Genomic DNA, 19,901 nt, shown 5'->3' on the forward strand with positions numbered 1-19,901 from the left:
CCCACGAAAACAGTAATAAAGAAAACGGTGTTCATTAACAAAATTCAAGTGATTTTATTTTTAAACGTGTGTTGGAAGGGGGGGAACGGGGTATGTAACTGGAGAGGATACTGAACATTTAGTGGGTAAAGAAACGGGGGCAGGTTCAACTTCTCTGTACACAAACTGAAAAGTCACAGGTTACCCTGCTCACTCAGGAACCTAGCTTTCAAAGCCTCCCGGATGCACAGCGCGTCCCGCTGGGCTCTTCTAATCGCCCGGCTGTCTCGCTGGGCGTAATCAGAAGCCAGGCTACTTGCCTCAACCTCCCACCCTGCCATAAAGGTCTCCCCCTTGCTCTCACAGAGATTGTGGAGCACACAGCAAGCTGCTATAACAATGGGGATATTGGTTTCGCTGAGATCACAGCAAGTCAGTAAGCTTCTCCATCTCCTCTTGAGACGGCCAAAAGCACACTCCACCACCATTCTGCACTTGCTCAGCCGGTAGTTGAAGAGTTCTTTTTCAGTGTCCAGGGCGCCAGTATAGGGCTTCATGAGCCAGGGCATTAGCGGCTAGGCTGGGTCCCCGAGGATGACTATAGGCATCTCCACATCCCCAAGAGTTATTTTGTGGTCCGGGAAGTAAATACCTTCCTGCAGCTGTCTAAACAGACCTGAGTTCCTGAAAACACGAGCGTCATGAACCTTGCCCGGCCATCCGACGTTGATGTTTGTAAAACGTCCCCTATGGTCCACCAGTGCTTGCAGCACCATTGAAAAGTAGCCCTTTCGGTTGATGTACTGGCTGGCCTGGTGGTCCGGTCCCAGGATAGGGATGTGAGTTCCATCTGTAGCCCCACCGCAGTTTGGGAATCCCATCGCGGCGAAGCCATCTATGATGGCCTGCGCGTTTCCCAGGGTCACTACCTTTGAGAGCAGTACCTCAACGATTGCGTTGGCTACTTGCATCACAACAACCCCCACGGTAGATTTGCCCACGCCAAAGTGGTTCGCGACTGACCGGTAGCTGTCTGGCGTTGCAAGCTTCCAGAGGGCTATGGCCACTCGCTTCTGGACAGTCAGGGCTGCTCGCATCCGGGTGTCATTGCGCTTCAGGGCAGGGGACAGCAACTCACAAAGTTCAAGGAAAGTCCCCTTCCGCATGCGAAAGTTTCGCAGCCACTGGGATTCATCCCAGACCTGCAGCACTATGCGGTCCCACCAGTCCGTGCTTGTTTCCCGGGCCCAGAATCGCCGTTCCACAACATCCACATGACCCATTGCCACCGTGATGTCCTCGGCACTGGGTCCCGTGCTTTCTGACAGGTCTGTGCTACTCTCAGACTTCAGGCCCTCACCGCGGTGCCGTAGCCTCCTCGCCTGATTTATCTGCATCTGCCTCTGGGAAAGGTGGATGATAAGCTGCGCGGCGTTGACAACGGCCACAACTGCAGCGATGGTCACAGCGGGCTCCATGCTCGCAGTGCTGTGGCGTCCGCGCTGTCACTGACCAGAAAAGTGCGCGAACTGATTTCCCGCCGGCGCTTTCAGGGAAGGAGGGCGGGAGTGACGGTTGGATGACGACAGTTACCCAAAACCACCCTCGACACATTTTTTTCCCCAGAAGGCATTGGGGGCTCGACCCAGAATTCCAATGGGCAGCGGGGACTGCGGGAACTGTGGGATAGCTGCCCACAGTGCACCGCTTCCAATGTCGACGCTTGCCCCGTTAGTGTGGACTCACAAAGTTGAATTACTGTCCTTAGTGTGGATACACACGTTCGACTTTGCAATATCGATTCCACATATTTGATTTAAGTAAAATCGAACTACTCTCGTAGTGTAGACATACCCTTAGTCAGTTGCCTGAGATCACACAAGGTGAATCAATGGGAGAACTGTAAAGACACCAAGAGTTATGACTCTCAGTGCCCTGTCCTAACCATTAGACACTTCACCCCTCCTCCCTTCCCAAAATTAGTAAAACAGGGAGGTTAGTAGCTTGATTTTGGAGATGCCATGCATCCACAGGTCCCATTGAAATCAACATCTCTGAAAATCGGGCCATGTGTTCAGTGCACTTGCAACAATTTATGTCACCACTGGAGTGGTTCCTGGTTATACTAATAGTGTTCTTGGATATAATAATTTCTCATACAGAAAAAAATATTGTCATGTAAATAGCTGCACATCTTAGCTACTTTTTCTCAAGCTTTATGCAGTTCACCTGATTTTCATGTTAAAACGCATAAGATCAAATTTAAATATATATTTTTGTTCTTAATTAAGAAGTATTTTAATTGCATATTTAAACACCTACCAGTCTGCCCTGATATACACCAACTGAAGATCTGGCTGGCTGTTTCTTTATATTACATTTAATGAGTTGGTCAGGTTGATTTTATAAATCAACATGTTGTCTTAGTATACTATGGTATATTTACCACCCATCTAATCAAATCTTTGAAGTGATTTCGTTATGTGGGTCAATAGCAGGGGTGGGCAAACTATGGCCCGCAGGCCACATCCGGCCCATGGGACTGTCCTGCCTGGCCCCTGAGCTCCTGCCCCGGGAGGCTACCCCCCCGGCCCCTCCCCTTCTGTTCCCCCTCCCCCGCAGCCTCAGCTCGCTTGCTCCGCCGCCGGCGCAATGCTCTGGGAGGCGGGGCTGTGAGCTCCTGGGGCAGCGCAGCTGCAGAGCCCGGCCTGACCCGGTCTCTGTGCTGCATGTTGGTGGCAACGGCGGCGGCAGCATGGCCCGGCTCCTGCCTGGCGGTGCAGCTGTAGCGCTGCTAGCCACCAGTGCTCTGGGCAGGGAGCAGAGTGGGTTGGATAGAGGGCAGGGGAGTAGGGGGCAGGGGTGTGGATAGGGGTCGGGGCGGTCGGGGGGGGGCAACAGGAGGTTGAATGGGGGCAGGGATCCCAGGGGGCAGTCAGGAAGGAGGGGGGGGTTAGATGCGGCGGCGGGGGGCAGGGGTTCTGGGGGCAGTCAGGGGACAGGGAGAAGGGGTGATTGGATGGGGCAGGGGTCCCAGAGGGGCTGTCAGGGAACGGGGGGGTTGGATGGGGCAGGAGTCCTGGGGGAGGGGCAGATAGGAGGTGGGGGGCCAGGCCTTGACCCCCTCCCCTAACCGGCCCGCCATACAGTTTACGAAACCTGTTGCGGCCCTCAGGCCAAAACGTTTGCCTGCCCCTGGTCAATAGTCTCTACAATCTGACAAATTATTTTATTATAATCCAGTAATTCCTTGCAAAAAGTTTTAGGCCACAAATATCTAATTCACATTTTTATTTGTTTTTGTCCTTACATTTTATGTTCTAGGAAAAAAATTCCCTCCCTCTAGATTTCTAGCATGATGGATCATGTTGTGACACATGACGTCTAGTTGTATCAATCATTTTCCTCTTCCATGCCTTTGTGCCATGCATTGTGCCTGTTGCAGCCTAATAAGGTCTAGCTGAATTAATTGTTTGCCCTGTACTGAAGTATGTGGAAATGAGATTGTATGTTTTTGCTCTTCCTCTGGGCCTTAGGAAAAATGAGCTGAATATTTTATGACTTTTTTTTCCAGTGAGCAAGATATTTATTTTTAAAAAAGTAATACGTGGCGGGGAGGGGAGTTGTATATTTTTACCTGTATCTAGAGATGTTCATTCTTTCTGGGAAAAAAATCTTTGAAGGCTGTTTCTAGGGGGAAAATGTTCTGTCTTCAAATTCGAGTTAGGTTCTTGGTAACCTAAATCTCTGAGAAACAAAATTATCTCTTGTTAAAATTATCTGTGTTCCTATGCAGTGGAAGCCAGACTGAGATTTTCCCACCTCCAATATGAATCCCATTATACAACTGATGACTCCACAGAGCAAAGGGCAAGATGTTTTACAAGGACAATCAATATCCCCCAGGTTTTTTTCTTTCATTGTTTTCCACCCGTGCTCTCTTCCTTTTTACCTCCCACTATTTAACAGAGAAGGAGAAATTGGCTGTGTTTATAATGAGTGGGGATAACCTGGTTAGACAAGTGAGGATACATAAGGCTTTCTGATCTCTTTCCACCAGAGATGTAACGTGCAGTAGACTTGTCAGTCTCTGCCCCTCCCAGCACAAAGTGATGGGGGATGTACAAGATTATATAGTACAAAGTTGATCAATAAGCTCGGCACAAAATTATCTACTGTTTCAGAATGACCGGTCTGGAGCATAGCTTTTGCCGCCTTGAATTTATCAGTATATAAATATTTGCGAGTGTTAGTGAAATATGTAGGATGCATGTGAAAGTGGTGTGTCTGGTGCTTCTGTTTTGAGGGATGGAAGAAGTGGAAGCAGGGACAAAAGGAACTGGAAGTTAGATGAAGACCTCTATTGCATTCAGCTTGTGCGTTCAACATGCTGCAGATGATAACCTGGCTGCTACTGCTTAATACTGTGCTTTTCAACACCTCACTCCCCTTTGGAAGAATTCCCGCTTCCCCCCCAGATGGATACTATTAGCTAATTTGGTTGCTATTTTTAAGTCTAAATTGCAGACTTTCTCCTGCTCTGTAATTTGTTTGTTCATTCTAACTTGGTTAATGCCATGCTAACTTGGGAATAGTGCTATATAAATGAATGGTATGTACACTAATGGTTAGGATGAGGGAAACTTCAAACATGTCATTTTTATTTGTGTTGATGTAAAGAGGCCAACTCAGACAATATATCCACACATGCAGATATCAAAGAAGGGGAACAACATGTGTCTGAAAGGAATGCAGCTGAGCCTCTTGGACGTGCAATCAAGTTAACTCCTTACCTGTGAGGTGTAGGTTAAAGTGAGTGTGTTATAACCACAGGCTGTTTTACCTAGTGATAGCCATAAAATCATAAAATGCACTGGAAAATCCAATGTGCTAGGGGTGGGTAGCTTATCCTGCCCCCCCCCCACACACACACACATGTCTGTCATACCTGTATGCTTCCCTTGTTTGTTTTCCCTTGAAACTCCATTTCTTTAAATAATAATACCTAGCTTGAGTGGGGTGCAACCAAGCTAATTGCTGGTGTCCCCTGTGGCCAGTTTCTAGTGTGATTAAGAGGATAAAATGAACAGCTCCCAGCGGTAAAAGACCTGGGATTTTGCTGATGGACCTGAAGCTCTGGGGATCGGGTGAGACATTGTGGTCCTTGTGGGCCGAGGTTGCAACCATTCTGCACCCTCTGTCCCCTCCTTCTATGAAACTATAACGTTTTATACTCAAGTGTGGTAATTGTTAGCTACTGAGAATTTTTTAATGGCAACCATGGTAGGTACCATCTGAAATAAGTGGGGTGCTGTGCGACAGGACTCTCTTTGCTCATCATTAGTCTGATAGAAGCGAGTTTGTGAAGAATGGCAGTTGGAGCTGGGCAGGAGACTGCCAGATCCTAAATGCTTAGTCAGGATGATTGGTGGATTTGCTTTGCTGTCGAGCACTCCGACTCAGATGCCACAGCTCCCTGGAGCCCCAGGTATGTAGAGGGACAGCAGATGTTTCCCCCTTGCCCCAGTGGATTGACACTTTATGGCAAGGGAGCAGATGCTGCAAGCGTCTGAGTACAGACCTGGTCCTTACGCTGCAATGCTGTGTACTGCAATGATGCCAGCAGACTTAATACTGGAGTGGCAGGGGAAAGTGACCTACCGTGATGGACGAAATAAGGCAGCCTTTCCCAGAAACCCACTACACCTACTTTTTTGTTCAGATTAAACTTAAAAAATAATAGCATGTAACCCCAATGGGTTGATTGGAGATGTGTACTCACCAGAGGTGCCTTCCCCGGCATCGCGCTACGCCACCAGCTGGTCCTGTGAGGGGATGGGCTCCAAGGTTAAAAACAGTTCTTGGCTGTCAGAGAGAATGGATCCTCCACTTGCCTGCCTCGCACTCTCCTCCTCCTCTTCCTCGTCAATGATGTCCTCCTCGTTGTTGCTCGAGGTCGCCTGGGGCTCCTTGGAGGTATCTCTGGAGTATTTTGGGGTAGTGGTGGGGTTGCCGCTGAGAATCGCATGCAGCTTCTCATAAAAGTGGCATGTCTGTGGGGCAGAACCAGAACGACTGTTTGCCTCCCTTGTCTTCTGATACGCTTACTGAAGCTCCTTTATTTTCATGTGGTGCTTCTGTGTGTCCCTGGTGTAGCCCTTCTCCACCATGCCTCGCGTGATCTTGGCATAGATGTCAGCGTTTCTTCTGCTGGATAGGAACTCTGCCTGCACAGACTCTTCTCCCCACACAGCAATAAGATCCACCACCTCCTGGGTACTCCATGCTGGAGCGCGTTTGCGGCCTTGAGTCTCCATGATCAGCTGTGCTGGCGAGCTCTCCACACTGATCAAACAGGAAATAAAAGTTCCAGAGGCTTTAACAGGGGAGCAGCTATTTCCTATGTACCTGGCTGACGTGCCGTGGAGTTGAAAGTGCTCTCCAGAGCGGTCATAGCGGAGCACTGTGGGACACCTCCTGGAGGCCAATTCATTTGAATTACATAATGCAGTGTCTACACCAGGGGTCTCAAACTCCAATGACCACGAGGGCTGCATGAGGACTAGTGCATTGGCCCGAGGGCCGCATCACTGACACCCAGCCCTTGCTGCCCCCTGCCCTGCCCCCATTCCACCCCTTCCATGAGGCCCTGCCCACATTCCAACCCCTTCCCTGAAGTCCTCCCCCCAGCTCTGCCCCCTCCCTCCCCCCAGGGGGTGTAGGAGGGGTGCGGGGTGTGGTGGAGACTCAGGGCAGGGAATTGAGGTGCAGGAGGTGTGCAGGGTACAGCTGGGGGCTCAGGGCAGGAAATTGGGGTGCGGGGTGCAGGAGGGGTAAGGGGTGTGGCAGGGGGTTGGGGTGCAGGGTGCAGCAGGGGGCTCAGGGCAGGGAATTGGGGTGTGGGGTGCAGGAGGGGTGAGGGGTACAGCAGGGGGTCGGGGTACAGGGTGTGGCAGGGGGGTGGGGTGCAGGAGGGGTGAGGGGTACAGCAGGGGGTTGGGGTGCAGGGTGTGGCAGGGGGCTCAGGGCAGGGAGTTGGGGTGCGGCAGGGGTGTGGGATGTGGCAGGGGGCTCCGGACAGGGGGTTGGGGTGCGGGCTTCGGCCGGCGCCGCTTACCTAGAGCGGCTCCGGGGTGGCAGTGCCGCGCACCGTGGCCAGGGCACGCTGCCTGCCTGCCCTGGCCCCGCTCCGCTCCAGGAAGCAGCCGGAGTCCCTGGAGGGGATGGGGGGAGAGCAGGAAACGGCGCCATGTGCTGCTCTTGCTGCTCCTCCAGGTACCTCCCCCAAAGTTCCCATTGGCCGCGGTTCCCCTTTCCCGGCCAATGGGAGCTGTGGGGGGCAATGCCTGGAAGCGACAGCACGGAGCCCTCTACTCTCCTTCCCCCCCACCCCCCCGGGGCTGCAGGAACATAGTTCCAGCCGCTTCAGGGAGCGGCGCAGGGCTCGCGGCACAACGGGGTAGACAGAGGGGTGGGGGGGTGCGGGGAGCTTGGCGGGCCACATGAAAGAACCACGTGGGCCGAGTGTTTGAGATCCCTGGTCTACACTATCCCCATGTCCACCCGTAGACGTCGAATCAAGTGCTATGCCTTTCATGGAGGCGGAGTACAGAAGTTGACTTTACAGGCTAGTTAGGTTGGCGGAAGGGACTCATAGTGTAGACACATACAGTATTAGGGTACGTCTTCACTCAAGGGGGGGGTCGATTTAAGATATGCAAATTCAGCTACGCAAATAGCGTAGCTGAATTCGACGTATCGCAGCCGACTTACCCTGCTGTAGAGACGGCGGCAAAATCGACCTCTGCGGCTTCCCGTCGACGGCGCTTACTCCCACCTTCGCTGGTGGAGTAAGAGCTACGATTCGGGGATCGATTGTCGAGAGGTCGATTTCTACCCGCCGATTCAGGCGGGTAGTGTAGACCTAGCCTGAGTTTGACTTAATGCGGCTTATGTCATCCTAAATTTGTAGTGTAGACCAGGCCTTAGAAAAAATGAAATAAGTCAGAATGTAATTTTCTTAAAAAATGGGTATGTAATTGTAAGGGAAGTACTTTTGTTTTCACAGACTGGAGAATAACTCATTCACTGAGGAATAACACAATTGTGAAAATATATTTATATCCTTATAATGATGTATTGTTTTTGTCTATTTCTGAGTTCATACACCCATTTTTTCCCCACCCCTTGCCCCCACCCCCCGTTTGGCACCTTTTAAAAAAAGGTTTTAATTGCTTTTTTTTCTTAGTAATGGCCATAATTAAATAGCAAGTCATGAGGGATGCCAAAATTAATGCAGATAGCTCTACTTAACAGATTTATAGATAATTTCAGGGTTTTCCACCTCCTAATCCCATTCCTCTTCTTTCTCTGAGTACCAATGCCTTCACCATTTGGTCCTGGGAACAGTGACAACCCTTCAGGCTTAAAAACAGAAGACCCCTACAACATAACTGCCTAGATTGTTATGTGGTTATTTCTTTTTGAAAGACCCATCATACTGAGATGTTAAAACTCCCTTGTATGTGGAATGAAATGTCTTCCTTTTGTCATTGTCAGTAGTTTTTATATTTAAAACAAAAATCCCTAATTGTAAATGATAAATATTAGAGATGCATAGATCCCTGTTGTTGTGTATTAATATGTCTCATTGGCTGGTGCTAATGTTAAGACTGACAGTGATTTGTTGTCACTAATGTGTATTGGTTCATCTGTCCTGATTCATGTTAATAAATAAATGTGTGGTTTGTGGAGCCACGTGATCAATTACTTGTAGACTCTAGTCAAATGGAATAAAACTTACTGCTATTTTGCAAAAACAAGAGCATCAGGGAATAATGGGCTTTATTGGATCTATTTTAGAGCTTAAAAGAACCTCATTTCATTAATTAGATACTTTTCATTTCAAAGGTATTCCAAAATAAAATCTGCACTCTTCTAGTAGAAGGTTAAAAGAAAAAGGAATACCCTGACGATAGCTATCCAGTGGCAGTTTTCTTGAAGTTAAAGCACTGTGGTTTTAAAAAAAAAATCTAATATTTTACTTAATAAAATTTTAGAAAATACTCCATTAGTGCAAGATGATTCGGAGAATCAATCTTATCAGAAGGCAGAAATCTTATCTTATTAGACAGCATTTATTTATTTCTGTATGCTGAGAAAATTATATATGGGAAAATGTAAGATTTTATTTTTAATCAAATAAAGATTTAAATATTCACATCTCACCTATGTAGTTAGATGCGTTGACCCAAATTTCAGGCGTATGAGGGGAGAACCTTGTACTGTATGCCTCAGATAGACCAGCTCAATTTCCTCCCTCTTTCCCCCCTCCCCTCCCCTCCCCGGTGTAATGAATTTGGACAGAGATCCACCCATTGCTTAGTTTTGCCAATTGCTTTAAAAGTTCTACCTCCTCTGTACTTACAATGTTTTAATATAAACAAGCTGATCCTTTTAATCTCTTTCATGTAGTAAAGCATCAGGCCACCTGAACAAATCAACCACTTCACGAGGTCCCCAAATAAACAGATCTTTTAGTAGAGAGTAACTGTGGTTAAAGGGACAGAGGCAAATTAAACTCATTCTTCTTCATTTTGTCTTCTTTTATAGTTAATCTGCTGGATTCAAAAGCAATTCAAGGGGAGCTGGGCTGGATCTCCTACCCATCACATGGGGTGAGTTCATTAGACTGTGAAATGGGAAAGTGCTGCTACAGATCAATGTGCTATTTAACTATTGTTTCCTCTTCAGAGAACGCTATGCTGGGGCTCTTTGGAGCTTCAAAAATAGTCTATTCTAAATTTGAAATTAGGGTTTGTTCTGTATTACTATGGTACCTTTTCATTAGAACATACATCATACTGCATGTAATGCCCATGGTGAGGTCACCCTTAATGGAAAGAATTAAAGGGGTGGGGCTTCCCCATTTTATGCAAATTGTCTTTAAATCTTCCTGCCTGTATGATGTGCATTTCTAACATGTAGTGTGGAACTATTTTGCTTAGTGATGCTCTTAGATGAACTAGAACTGACATGGAAATGTGTAGACCAATTTTCAGCAGATGTCACAAATGTCTATATTGTGGGTTTTTGTTTTTTGGCTGACTTGTTCTAAAGGTGCTGTTCTCTCTGTGGTAAAAGTTAGGCAAATGTCTGGATACATTTCTTGTGTGTTTTCTTGTATGTTTTCTAATATTGTCTAGAACAAATTAAACCGGATCTCTTATTTGTAACTCTGAAATTGTCTAGTGTTAGGATTCCTATACTTCTAGTTTTTAATTTTTTTGAAGCAAAAGAGAATCACATAAATTCTGTTTGAGTTTTTTTAATACTTGATTTATGGTTTACCAAACTTTTACCTCTTTATTTGTTATCACAGTTACTAAAGGAGAGGTCGCCCATTTGATAGCTGAAACTTTATGATTTCCCAGTAGGTAAAAGAAACTCCAGAACTCCTGTATCACAATGGAGGATGGTTCACCTGAGTACATTTTTAAAAAGATTCTTTGCACAGTCAGTTTTAAAATCCCAAGTAAAGAAGCTTTCTCACCATCCAATGGGAAAGTAAACCACAGCTTAATATATGTCTCAGTCAGAAAGATTCCCCCTTATATTCAGTCTAAATATTTCCTTTCTTAATTTAGTTCCATTACTCCTCATTGTGTCATGCTCCTAGGTACCATACTAAATTATTCCTCTCCATTCTTGGTATTCACTCCATCCCTTCCCAACTGTAAATTAGAAGAACAATGTACAAAAAAAGATCCATTTGGAAATCAAATACTCTTTTTATTGCTGTTTGAGTAATTGAATGTGACAATAAAGCACCTGGGGCCAAATTCTCTCCTTGGATTTGGTGGAGTTTTCATTTGGCGTTGCATGCATGTATCTGAGAACTCTGTTTGTTTGGCACACAACAGATGAAACAATGCAATATGTTTTAATTGGGGCAGAGTTCTGTGTTCCTTTTCCTTCCAGATTAGTGGTAGTTTTGAGAAAAATGCTACTTAAATAGCCATTTTGCTTCTTCCTCATGGAGATATTAGATTATAGAATTGAAGGTAATTCCATCTCCTATTTTACTATGGGTGCTCCATATTATCCATACTTCATGGATCACTCATCTTTATCTGTCTTTCTTCCTGCCACACCTTGAGTGTGGCTGAATGCCCAATCTTCTAGCGTATCCAAAACAGGGGTGGGCAAACTACATCCTGGGGGCCGCATCCGGCCCTCCAGATGTTTTAATCCGGCCCTCGAACTCCCGCCAGGAAGCAGGGTCCAGGGCTTGGTGTGCTCTGGCACTCCAGCCGGGGAGCGGGGTCAGAGGCTTGCCCCACTCTGCACGGCTCCCAGAAGCAGCGGCATGTTCCTCCTCCAGCTCCTACTTGTAGGGGCAGCCAGGGGGCTCCGCACGCTGCCCCGCCCAAGCACTACCCCCACAGCTCCCATTGGCCGGGAACTGCGGCCAATGGGAGCTGCAGGAGCGGCACCTGCGGACAGGGCAGCGCACAGAGCCGCCTGGCTGCGCCTCTGTGTAGGAGCAGGAGGGGGGACATGATGCTGCTGCTTCTCGGAGCTGCTTTTGAGGTAAGTGCTGCCTGGAGCCTGCGCCCCTGACCCCCTTCCATGCCCCAATCCCCTGCCCCAGCCCTGATCCCTCTCCCGTCCTCCAAACCCTTCAGTCTCAGCCCGGAGCCCCCTCCCACACCCTGAACTCTTCATTTCTGGCCCCACCCCAGAGCCCACACTCCCAGCAGGAGCCCTCGCCCCCTCCCGCACCCCAACCCCCAATTTTGTGAGCATTCATGGCCCGCCATACAATTCCCATACTCCGATGTGGCCCTCGGGCCAAAACGTTTGCCCGCCCCTATCCAAAGGATCACTAGCCTGTGATTCATCAGCTTGTCTGGAGGAGGCAGTGGTATGATCTGAGTCAGGATTCTGGCATTTCCGTCAGTGTAAGATGACTCAGATGGCTAACATGGGAGTGAGAAGTAGTTAGTGTGTGAAGTCTCAGATTTCAAGGTTCTGTAGGGCAGTTTAAAATATTAATAAAAAATCTTGCCAAAACTGCTCATTTGTCAACTTTATTCTGTGCATCTGTTTTGTTTTATGGATGTTCCCTGTCATAACTCAGTGTTCTCTGTGGGAGCCGCTGGGCGCTGAGCATTCCTAAAAAGCAGGCCAGTAGCCGCCACTTTAGGTATCTAAATGATGGGAAGTGCTGAGCTAGAACATCTGACCTCAGGCCTCCCTATAAATAATGCAGCGTTAATTGTACGTCAGTGTGTGTTGTTCTTCACTTTCCCTACCCGAATTTGCTTGAAATACATTGAATTATGACATGGTAGAGACATAAAATGAAACTATGGGTACACAGAATAGTTAGTTTTCAAACCATCAGTATTGGCAAGAGAATTTTTTTAAAATCAGATTTTTCATTTCCAGGATAATAATCAGTTTTTAACTGCTCAGTATAGTGAGTTTTCAATACGAGCTGCTCAGTGCTGAATGCTTCTGAAAACCTGGCCAATACATTTAGATGCCTAGAGGGTAGTGTACTATTTTAAAAATCTGACGCCAATTGTGTGTTCTGATCATCATATCAAAATCTGGCCTCTGGTCTTAATGCAAGCCTGGGAATTGTGTACGCCACACTTCTGCTTCTAGTTCTGTGAGTGACTCCTTCACTAGCTTTGGGCAAGTCGTCTTAGTCTACTTCTCCATCTGTACATTGGAAATAGCAGCACTTGTTTCTCTGCCTCACAGGACTGAATTAGTTAATGTTTATGAAGTGCTGTGTGAATAGCCAGTGTCCTGGAAATGCTAAATAGTATCGTTTGTATGATCACAGTGCCTTAAAATAATAGTTTAAAATGTTTATAGAAAAAAAATCTCTGTGTATCCAGACGGGACCATGACTGAGTGTTTTTATTCTGGAGTGGAATGGGTAGGAAGAGGGATCAGGGCCGGCTCTAGGCACCAGCCCAGCAAGCAGGTGCTTGGGGCGGCCAACGGAGAGGGATGGCATGTACGGCTGTTCTGCGGCAATTCGGCGGCGGGTCCCACACTCCCTCTGGGAGCGAAGGACCCGCCGCCGAAGACTGAAACGGCGGCGGTAGAGCAGATCGCGATCACGGCTTTTCCCCCACACACACTTTTTTTCTTTTTGCTGCTTGGGGCGGCAAAAATCCTGGAGCCGGCCCTGGGAGGGATAGTAGAATCCAAAGTTTCCAATTGTTGTTGTCATAGACTGTTCAATAAGCAACTTTGTTGAGTAGGGTGTCCAGGACAGAACTTCCCAGCTATTTCCTAGCTCATCAGTTTCTAGTCTCCATTGTGTATTATTTTATTTTGATTTGCAAAGCCTCATTTGGTTCTTTTGGCAGCCGCTCTGCTCTACTCTGCTTCTCTATTGATCTCCCTGCAGCTGTGCCTCTTCTGCCTTGGATGCCTAAAGCAGCAAGAGGCAAAGCAGCTGGCAGAGGAATGATACAGGGCATCATAACGGCTGTAAGAAAAACAGACTTGCTAGATTACTCTACCAGGACACTTGTATCCCATAGAGCAATTTTTTTAGCCTTTGCAAGTCAGTATTGGTTTGGGTAAGTCTGCCTAAGCTTTTCCTGTACATGCGGTTCCTACCTACCATAATATCCCTGGGGAACAAAACTGTACAATACATATAGAATTGTACTGATGTGCTTCTAAAATAATGAGATTCTTAGGTTGAAGTCAGAGAATAGTAAATTCACTTATATCTCTTATCTTGGTGCGATTGTGGTACAGAACCAGGCCCCAAACTGTGTTCCATTACATACTGTGATACTTTAAGATTAAAAACTTAAATATAAATTTTTAAAAATAGAAATAGAAAAATAAAGTAGTATGAACTGTGCCATAAAAGTGATGTAATAATAGGAAAGTTAAATGGCAGTGGAAAAGTGAAACATCCTTTTCATAGTCCTTTATTTATACTGGGTTAATTAAACCCTGTAAATATGGCTGCATCTGTCTTCCAGCGAACTAAAATATGAACTTAAACTTCAGTGGAAAAAACATTATAATAAAGATGTCACCTCGTACTGAAGCATTGCTAATAGCGAGGTGGTGATTTACAAGGTAAAGCTAATAGAGCTACACTTGAGGCTGTGATTCACAAATGAGGATGCTGGTATTGTGCCAGCTGTTTTCCAAGATCCAGCAGTATTCCCATCAGAAGCTATAAATGTCAATATGCTGAGGAGGGTTACTTATATAAATAACCCCACAGCCAGTGATTTATCAAAAGGTATCTAATAGAGATTTTTCAGGTTAATCATTTTACCCGATTCTAGAAAATGACTCGAAGTGATTGCCATGCTCAGTATTCTGTGCTACATCTCATTCTGAAATCTGATTTTACTTGGGGTTATATAACAGAAGCGTTTAGAAATTCCTGAATATTTATGTTAAGATTTATGGCTCGTTGGTATTCAGAGATGTGTGTGTCCCACATAACTCCCTGATGGCAGTGTTTTAGCCCCCTGGTTAATAATATTGCCCTGTAAGAATGTGATCATTCCTTGAGCCATCCCACACACCCATAATCTTGGCATCAGTGACACTGATCTGGTCAAGCTCATTCAAACCAGTTCAAGATAAACCTTGGCCCATCCAGACGGCAAAGCAACTGCTTTAAAAAATAGAATAGCTGGGTGTGCTTATGGTTGAATGTAATTGGCAGCAGCCACAAAGCCTGTATCCTGTGCTGCCATCACTAGCACCTGCATATGCAACCTTTTTGTACTGTCAGTCAAATACCCGTTCCATTTCCATAGATTTCATTAAAGGGGAAAAAAAGAAGAGCTACTTAGTCTTTACAGAGTATATTATTGATATGCTGATTAAGCATAACGCAACTGATCATTAACTGCAATTCACGTAAATTACAGCAGCACAGATGTGGGGGGTTGGGAAGATAAAAAAGCAAGTGACTTTTAATAATATACAATACAAATGTGATGGATAATTCATACAGGACAAAAAGAGTAGAGTCCAAACCCCGTTCTGCATATTTATGTGAGTGGTCATATTGGTTTCAGGGTAATTTTTTTGCATAAATAAGATGACTAGGATTTGACCCTAGGTTGCTGTTCTTTGGTTTGGAAAAAATTAATCTCAAATATTTTCATGTCCCCGCCTCATGACATGACATGAATATAAAATGTACTAGATGTACTGCAGTATCATTAGGGCATGGCCTAATTTTTAAATGTTACCATTAATGTTTTTTGGCTGTGAAAATGTATTTGTTTTCTCTGTGGTTAACAGGAAAAAAAGATAAAACCAGTTCTTATCTTGTCTTTCTGTTAGTAACCATAGAAAATAACCACTCTTTGCATATATGGTTAATGTGTCCTACCTATTTGTGGATACATTTGTCTTGCATATAATCGGAGTTAACAAATTATGGCCAACATTTTCAAATTTCGGGTGCCTGAAGTAAGGCACTTAAATCTATAGCTAGCATTTATGATCCCTGAGTACCTGCACCTCCACTTTAACTTTACTGGGAGCTGTGGTTGCTCAATACCACTGAAATTCAGGGGACTTACTGAGGTCCCTAATTATAGATTTAGGGGACTTAGACACTTGAACATTTGGCTTGTGTGCCCATTTATTCCTTACCCTCACACTCATGGGCATTTGGAAGAGAGAACCTACAGATCCCAATTAGGGAGCCTGTGGCTTGGGAGAGAAGAACAGCATTTCCCACTCCTGCAAAATTTGGGTTGCCCAGTTAGTGCTAGATCCTGCACCATTACAGTCAGTGGGAGTTTTTCCATTGACTTGAATGGGAGCAGGATCAACCCTTAATGAAAATGAGGAAAATGGCTTATTTCAGATTTTACAAAAAGGCTGAAAATAGTCTGTCATATTTGAATCTGGTCCCACATCCCTTTGTTCTGTCAAAATATTCAAAGACACAAATTCAGTGCTGGGTCCTTTATTCATGCTAGTAGTTCCCTTCTCTTCACTGACTTAGACCCATGAAGTCCCACTGAGGCCCTGATTCATGAAAGCCCTTGAGCATGTGTTAACTCTACCCTTGTTCAGCATTGATTCTATCCACTGATTTCAGTGGGACTTTTTAAAACACATGCTTCAAATTAAGCACATGCTTAATCAAGTTTTGCTGAAGTTGGGCCAAAAGAAGGAAGGGCTGCGTGTGCTTGTCCTGAGACCTTTTCCTTTTAAAAGGATGCTGTAAAAAGAGCCCCCCCCCCCCCCTGCCCTTTCCTCTTGGATATTTCCATCGCACCAGAATGCTAATTTTGAAATGACAGCCCCCAGCTAAACTTGTTCTGTTTCCCGTCTTTAGCTGACATACTTGGCACATGACACCATGTTCAATTTCTGGTCTTTTTCATGGGATTTGAGAGAGAAGAAGAAAAATCTGTGTAAAATATGCCTTTGGTTGTCATTCCTGACTAGATGTGGAGGAAGGAGATCTTTATGGTTGTATTTGCCTTTGGCAAAAGAAGTCCTGGTAAAAAGCCAGTTGATCAAACAACCCACAGGGAAGGGACATCCACCAAGATACATTTTTCTTCCAATATTGGCATCAAAGAAGCAGAGTACTCTAGCCACTGTGAGATCCTTGGTGCCCATGGGAGTTCTGAGAGCTTGGATACAGTATGGATCCAGATTGGGTCCTTGTCCGTGATAGCAGTCTCTCAGATGAAAAAGGACAAGCTTCATCTGCATTTTTTATTGCTAGGCATTTAAAGTTGACTGATACCTTGGTCTCGGATTCACTCTTTGGCCCTGGACAAGTAACTTATCTTCTCACTTTTTCCCCTGTGTGAAAAGGAGACGGTACTTACACAGCTCAGCTGGGTGTTGTGTGCGTTTTTATTAAACATTAGTAAAACACTTCAAAGACTAAATAACCAATCCTGAATGCTAAATATTGTGTAACACAAAAGATTAAAATAGAAAATATCTACTTTATTGTTAAATATTTAAACCTGCTTCAGAATGGAAACAGGATGTGTTTTATTGTCTAAAATAGAGTGTCTGCCTATTCACTAGAGGTTACTGAGCTTTTATTAAAAATTATGCATTTGTTTTTTAGGTTCTCAATGTTATGCATGAATTCTGGTTTCCTAACAATTTTATATGTTGTATACTGTCGTTTTAGCTTTCAGTGCTTGTGGATGATGTCTGAAATGCAAACAGAGTATTTTGACAACTGGTTGTCAGAAGAAACCACCTGGGATTCTGTCTTTGTGAATCACACACTATAACTGTTCTTTCATATGCTGGATAGTTGATTGAGGGAAATCAACTTTTTTGACATATGTGTTCTGTGATTCTTGGTCAGTTGGAAGTGTGCTGTTTGGGATACATCTTAAATATAGCATTTTCACCTTTGGGCTGATCTTCTGATTAAATTCAAGAGCAGTGTTACGATTCATGCCCTACATATTTTTTCTTCATTTCCTTGCAACTATATATAAATGTGTGTGTAAAGTCTCATTCCTTTGGATTGAAACTTCATTTTCAATATTAGGGTAGCTTTTAGTATTTCTCACCCTTAAAGTGAAGAATTTTGCTTTGTATTTCCATGAAGCTTTTAAAATTTGTCTCAGTATTTTAAACTAAAATGTCATTCGTTTAAATTGTCACAGCCATGAGTCAGATTGTGAAGATGAAATTTTTTTGAGTCAGTGGTTTCTTCATTTTACTAAATAATAGCTGAAGTCAAACAGTCATGTCTGTACTGTAAACTCTTCCTCTTCATAGCTACTATACGTAGGAGCTTTAACCATAGGATATGCAATCGGTTTTTTTGATTGTTTGAATTCTGATGTGTAAGCCTAATGGCAGTATCACTCTTTGTCAGATGCATGTTCGCAGCTTCTGTTGAAGTGAATGGAAACCGTGCCTGTATATTCAAGGACAGACTTTTTGTGTCCATTAGTCGGCTTTGATGCTTTTTGACCAGCCTATTAACTTCAGTTGCTAAGACCAGTTTTTAGAATAAAAAGTCTAAGCAAAGGTTTACAAGTTAGAAAACGACGTCATTATTATTTTAGCTGGAGCTGAATGAAAAAGGAGAGGTGGGAAATAATTTGAAAACATTTTGACATTCATATAGATTTGTAAATTATTTTTCCAGTGCTACTAAGTGAGTGAATATTAATGAAAACCCCCTCATTAAAATGTTGGAAAAACTGCCAAATTCATTATATAAATTATTGGACTGCTTAGTAAATTCTAATCTTAATCTGTATTCCTTTGTTTATTAAACTGACTGATTAACAAATTCATTCTGATTATAGGAATGTTTGTATCTTGCCATGTTTTTTGATAACTCTTTGTGGAGTAATAGCAAATTCATTTTTATTCCAATTCAAATTGCTCTTTCCCACAGCAATGATCTCCTTTTATTATTTTCCTTTTGGACATTAGTCTTTTCAGTTTATCCCCACACTGCTTCAAATTATTTGCTGCATTTCTATTTTTAAAAAAAAAGGAATATTACACAAACAAAAAAGCAGCTAAGCATACAGGAAGTACAATGCCCTTATTTAGTTTTTGGGGAAAATATTGGAAGTCCATCCTATTTCATTAGTTATGCAATCAATCATTCTGCCATTTGTATAATAGGTTGTTGCAGGTTGGGTATCATTTTTCTCTGGTTTCAAGAAATGCAAGTTTCAACTTCCAAATAAAATCTTTATTTAGGCCTTGGAATGGAACTAGTATTGCACACGTTCCAGCATCCCATTTTTCCTTTGAACTTCAAAGCTTAGAAAGAGTATCATTTCCTTTGTGGGCAGGAATTTTATTTCTGTCTGTCTGTCAGGATAAATTCAGACCATTTGTGGTAAAGTTATCAGAAAAGAGATGACCATTGAATGTTTTTCTCTTTCTAAAGGAATGTTTTACCTTTAAGTTTCTAACATCTCCAATTCTCTGTTGTGCAGAATTTATTTGCACACAATATAATAACTAAATACTAAAGATGACTGGGAAACAAAAAGAAAAAACATGGTGTGTCATATAGTGTCTTAAATGCAAAGAGTAGATCATATTTGTGACAGGACTACTCTGAGAAAGATTAGGGAAAAATAAATGTTTTCTAACAAGTTGAGCCACAAAACTGATGGCTATAATTTCTACTAAAAATCCCTTGTAAATTTTGTTTTTCTTCTTGATAATGTTGCTATTAGTGCATCATAACTTTTACCATCTAATTTGTTTGTCTGTGGCTAATTTAATCTATTTTTCTAAAATTTCAATAATATCTTTAAAATTAAATGTCTCTCCACGAACAAGTAATTATATGCATGTGTCGTAGCTGACTTGTGGCAAAAACCAAAGATTACTTTCTAAAGGGGCACTTGGAGGTAAAGGAATAAATGGAATAATTTACTATTGGAGGTGATGTACTGGCAAACAATGGAATTGATAATACAGCCTTCTGGGCCTGGGCCAAGTACGTATTATCTCCGCTTCAGCTTCTGTGTCCGTCAGGCAATGCTCGTTGATAAGGATCCAATGACAATCACTATTAACTATCTATTTGACAATGCAGCCCATCCCTTCTACCGTCACAGATACTATTTTCCTCCTTGTTGCAGACCAGTTCTGCCTATTAATTGATGAGGACTTCTGTAAACATTTTACCTTGTTTTACAAAATGCGGGACTGCAAAGTACGTCTTGTACATGTAGGTAACATCATATTTTATAAATGCTCTGGAGCCAGGTTGGCTGAGGACAAGGGAATAGCACTTTATTAACTGCAGGAGCAGTTAGCTCAGTGTGCTCAGGCTTCTGACAACATCTCGTTCAGTCTGGCAACATCTCATTTGCCCACTTCCTCACGGAGTCTAATTTTGAAGCTGGCAAGTGAAGTATTTT

General features: G+C 44.0%; 1 protein-coding gene across 2 annotated transcripts in view; it reads left to right on the forward strand.

Moving 5' to 3' along the window:
- EPHA3 (EPH receptor A3) overlaps positions 1–19,901 on the forward strand; it is a 320,163-nt gene that overhangs the window by 18,141 nt on the left and 282,121 nt on the right. The window contains exon 2 of one of the 2 annotated variants that reach the window (XM_065406996.1): positions 9,592–9,656. In XM_065406996.1, the coding sequence (XP_065263068.1) occupies positions 9,592–9,656 (65 nt within the window). Of the gene's footprint in view, positions 1–9,591; positions 9,657–19,901 lie in introns of those variants that run through there. The other variant, XM_065407004.1, reaches the window with a different exon arrangement.

This window comes from Emys orbicularis, chromosome 1 (assembly GCF_028017835.1).
Source record: "Emys orbicularis isolate rEmyOrb1 chromosome 1, rEmyOrb1.hap1, whole genome shotgun sequence".
Classification (NCBI taxonomy): Eukaryota; Metazoa; Chordata; order Testudines; family Emydidae; genus Emys; species Emys orbicularis.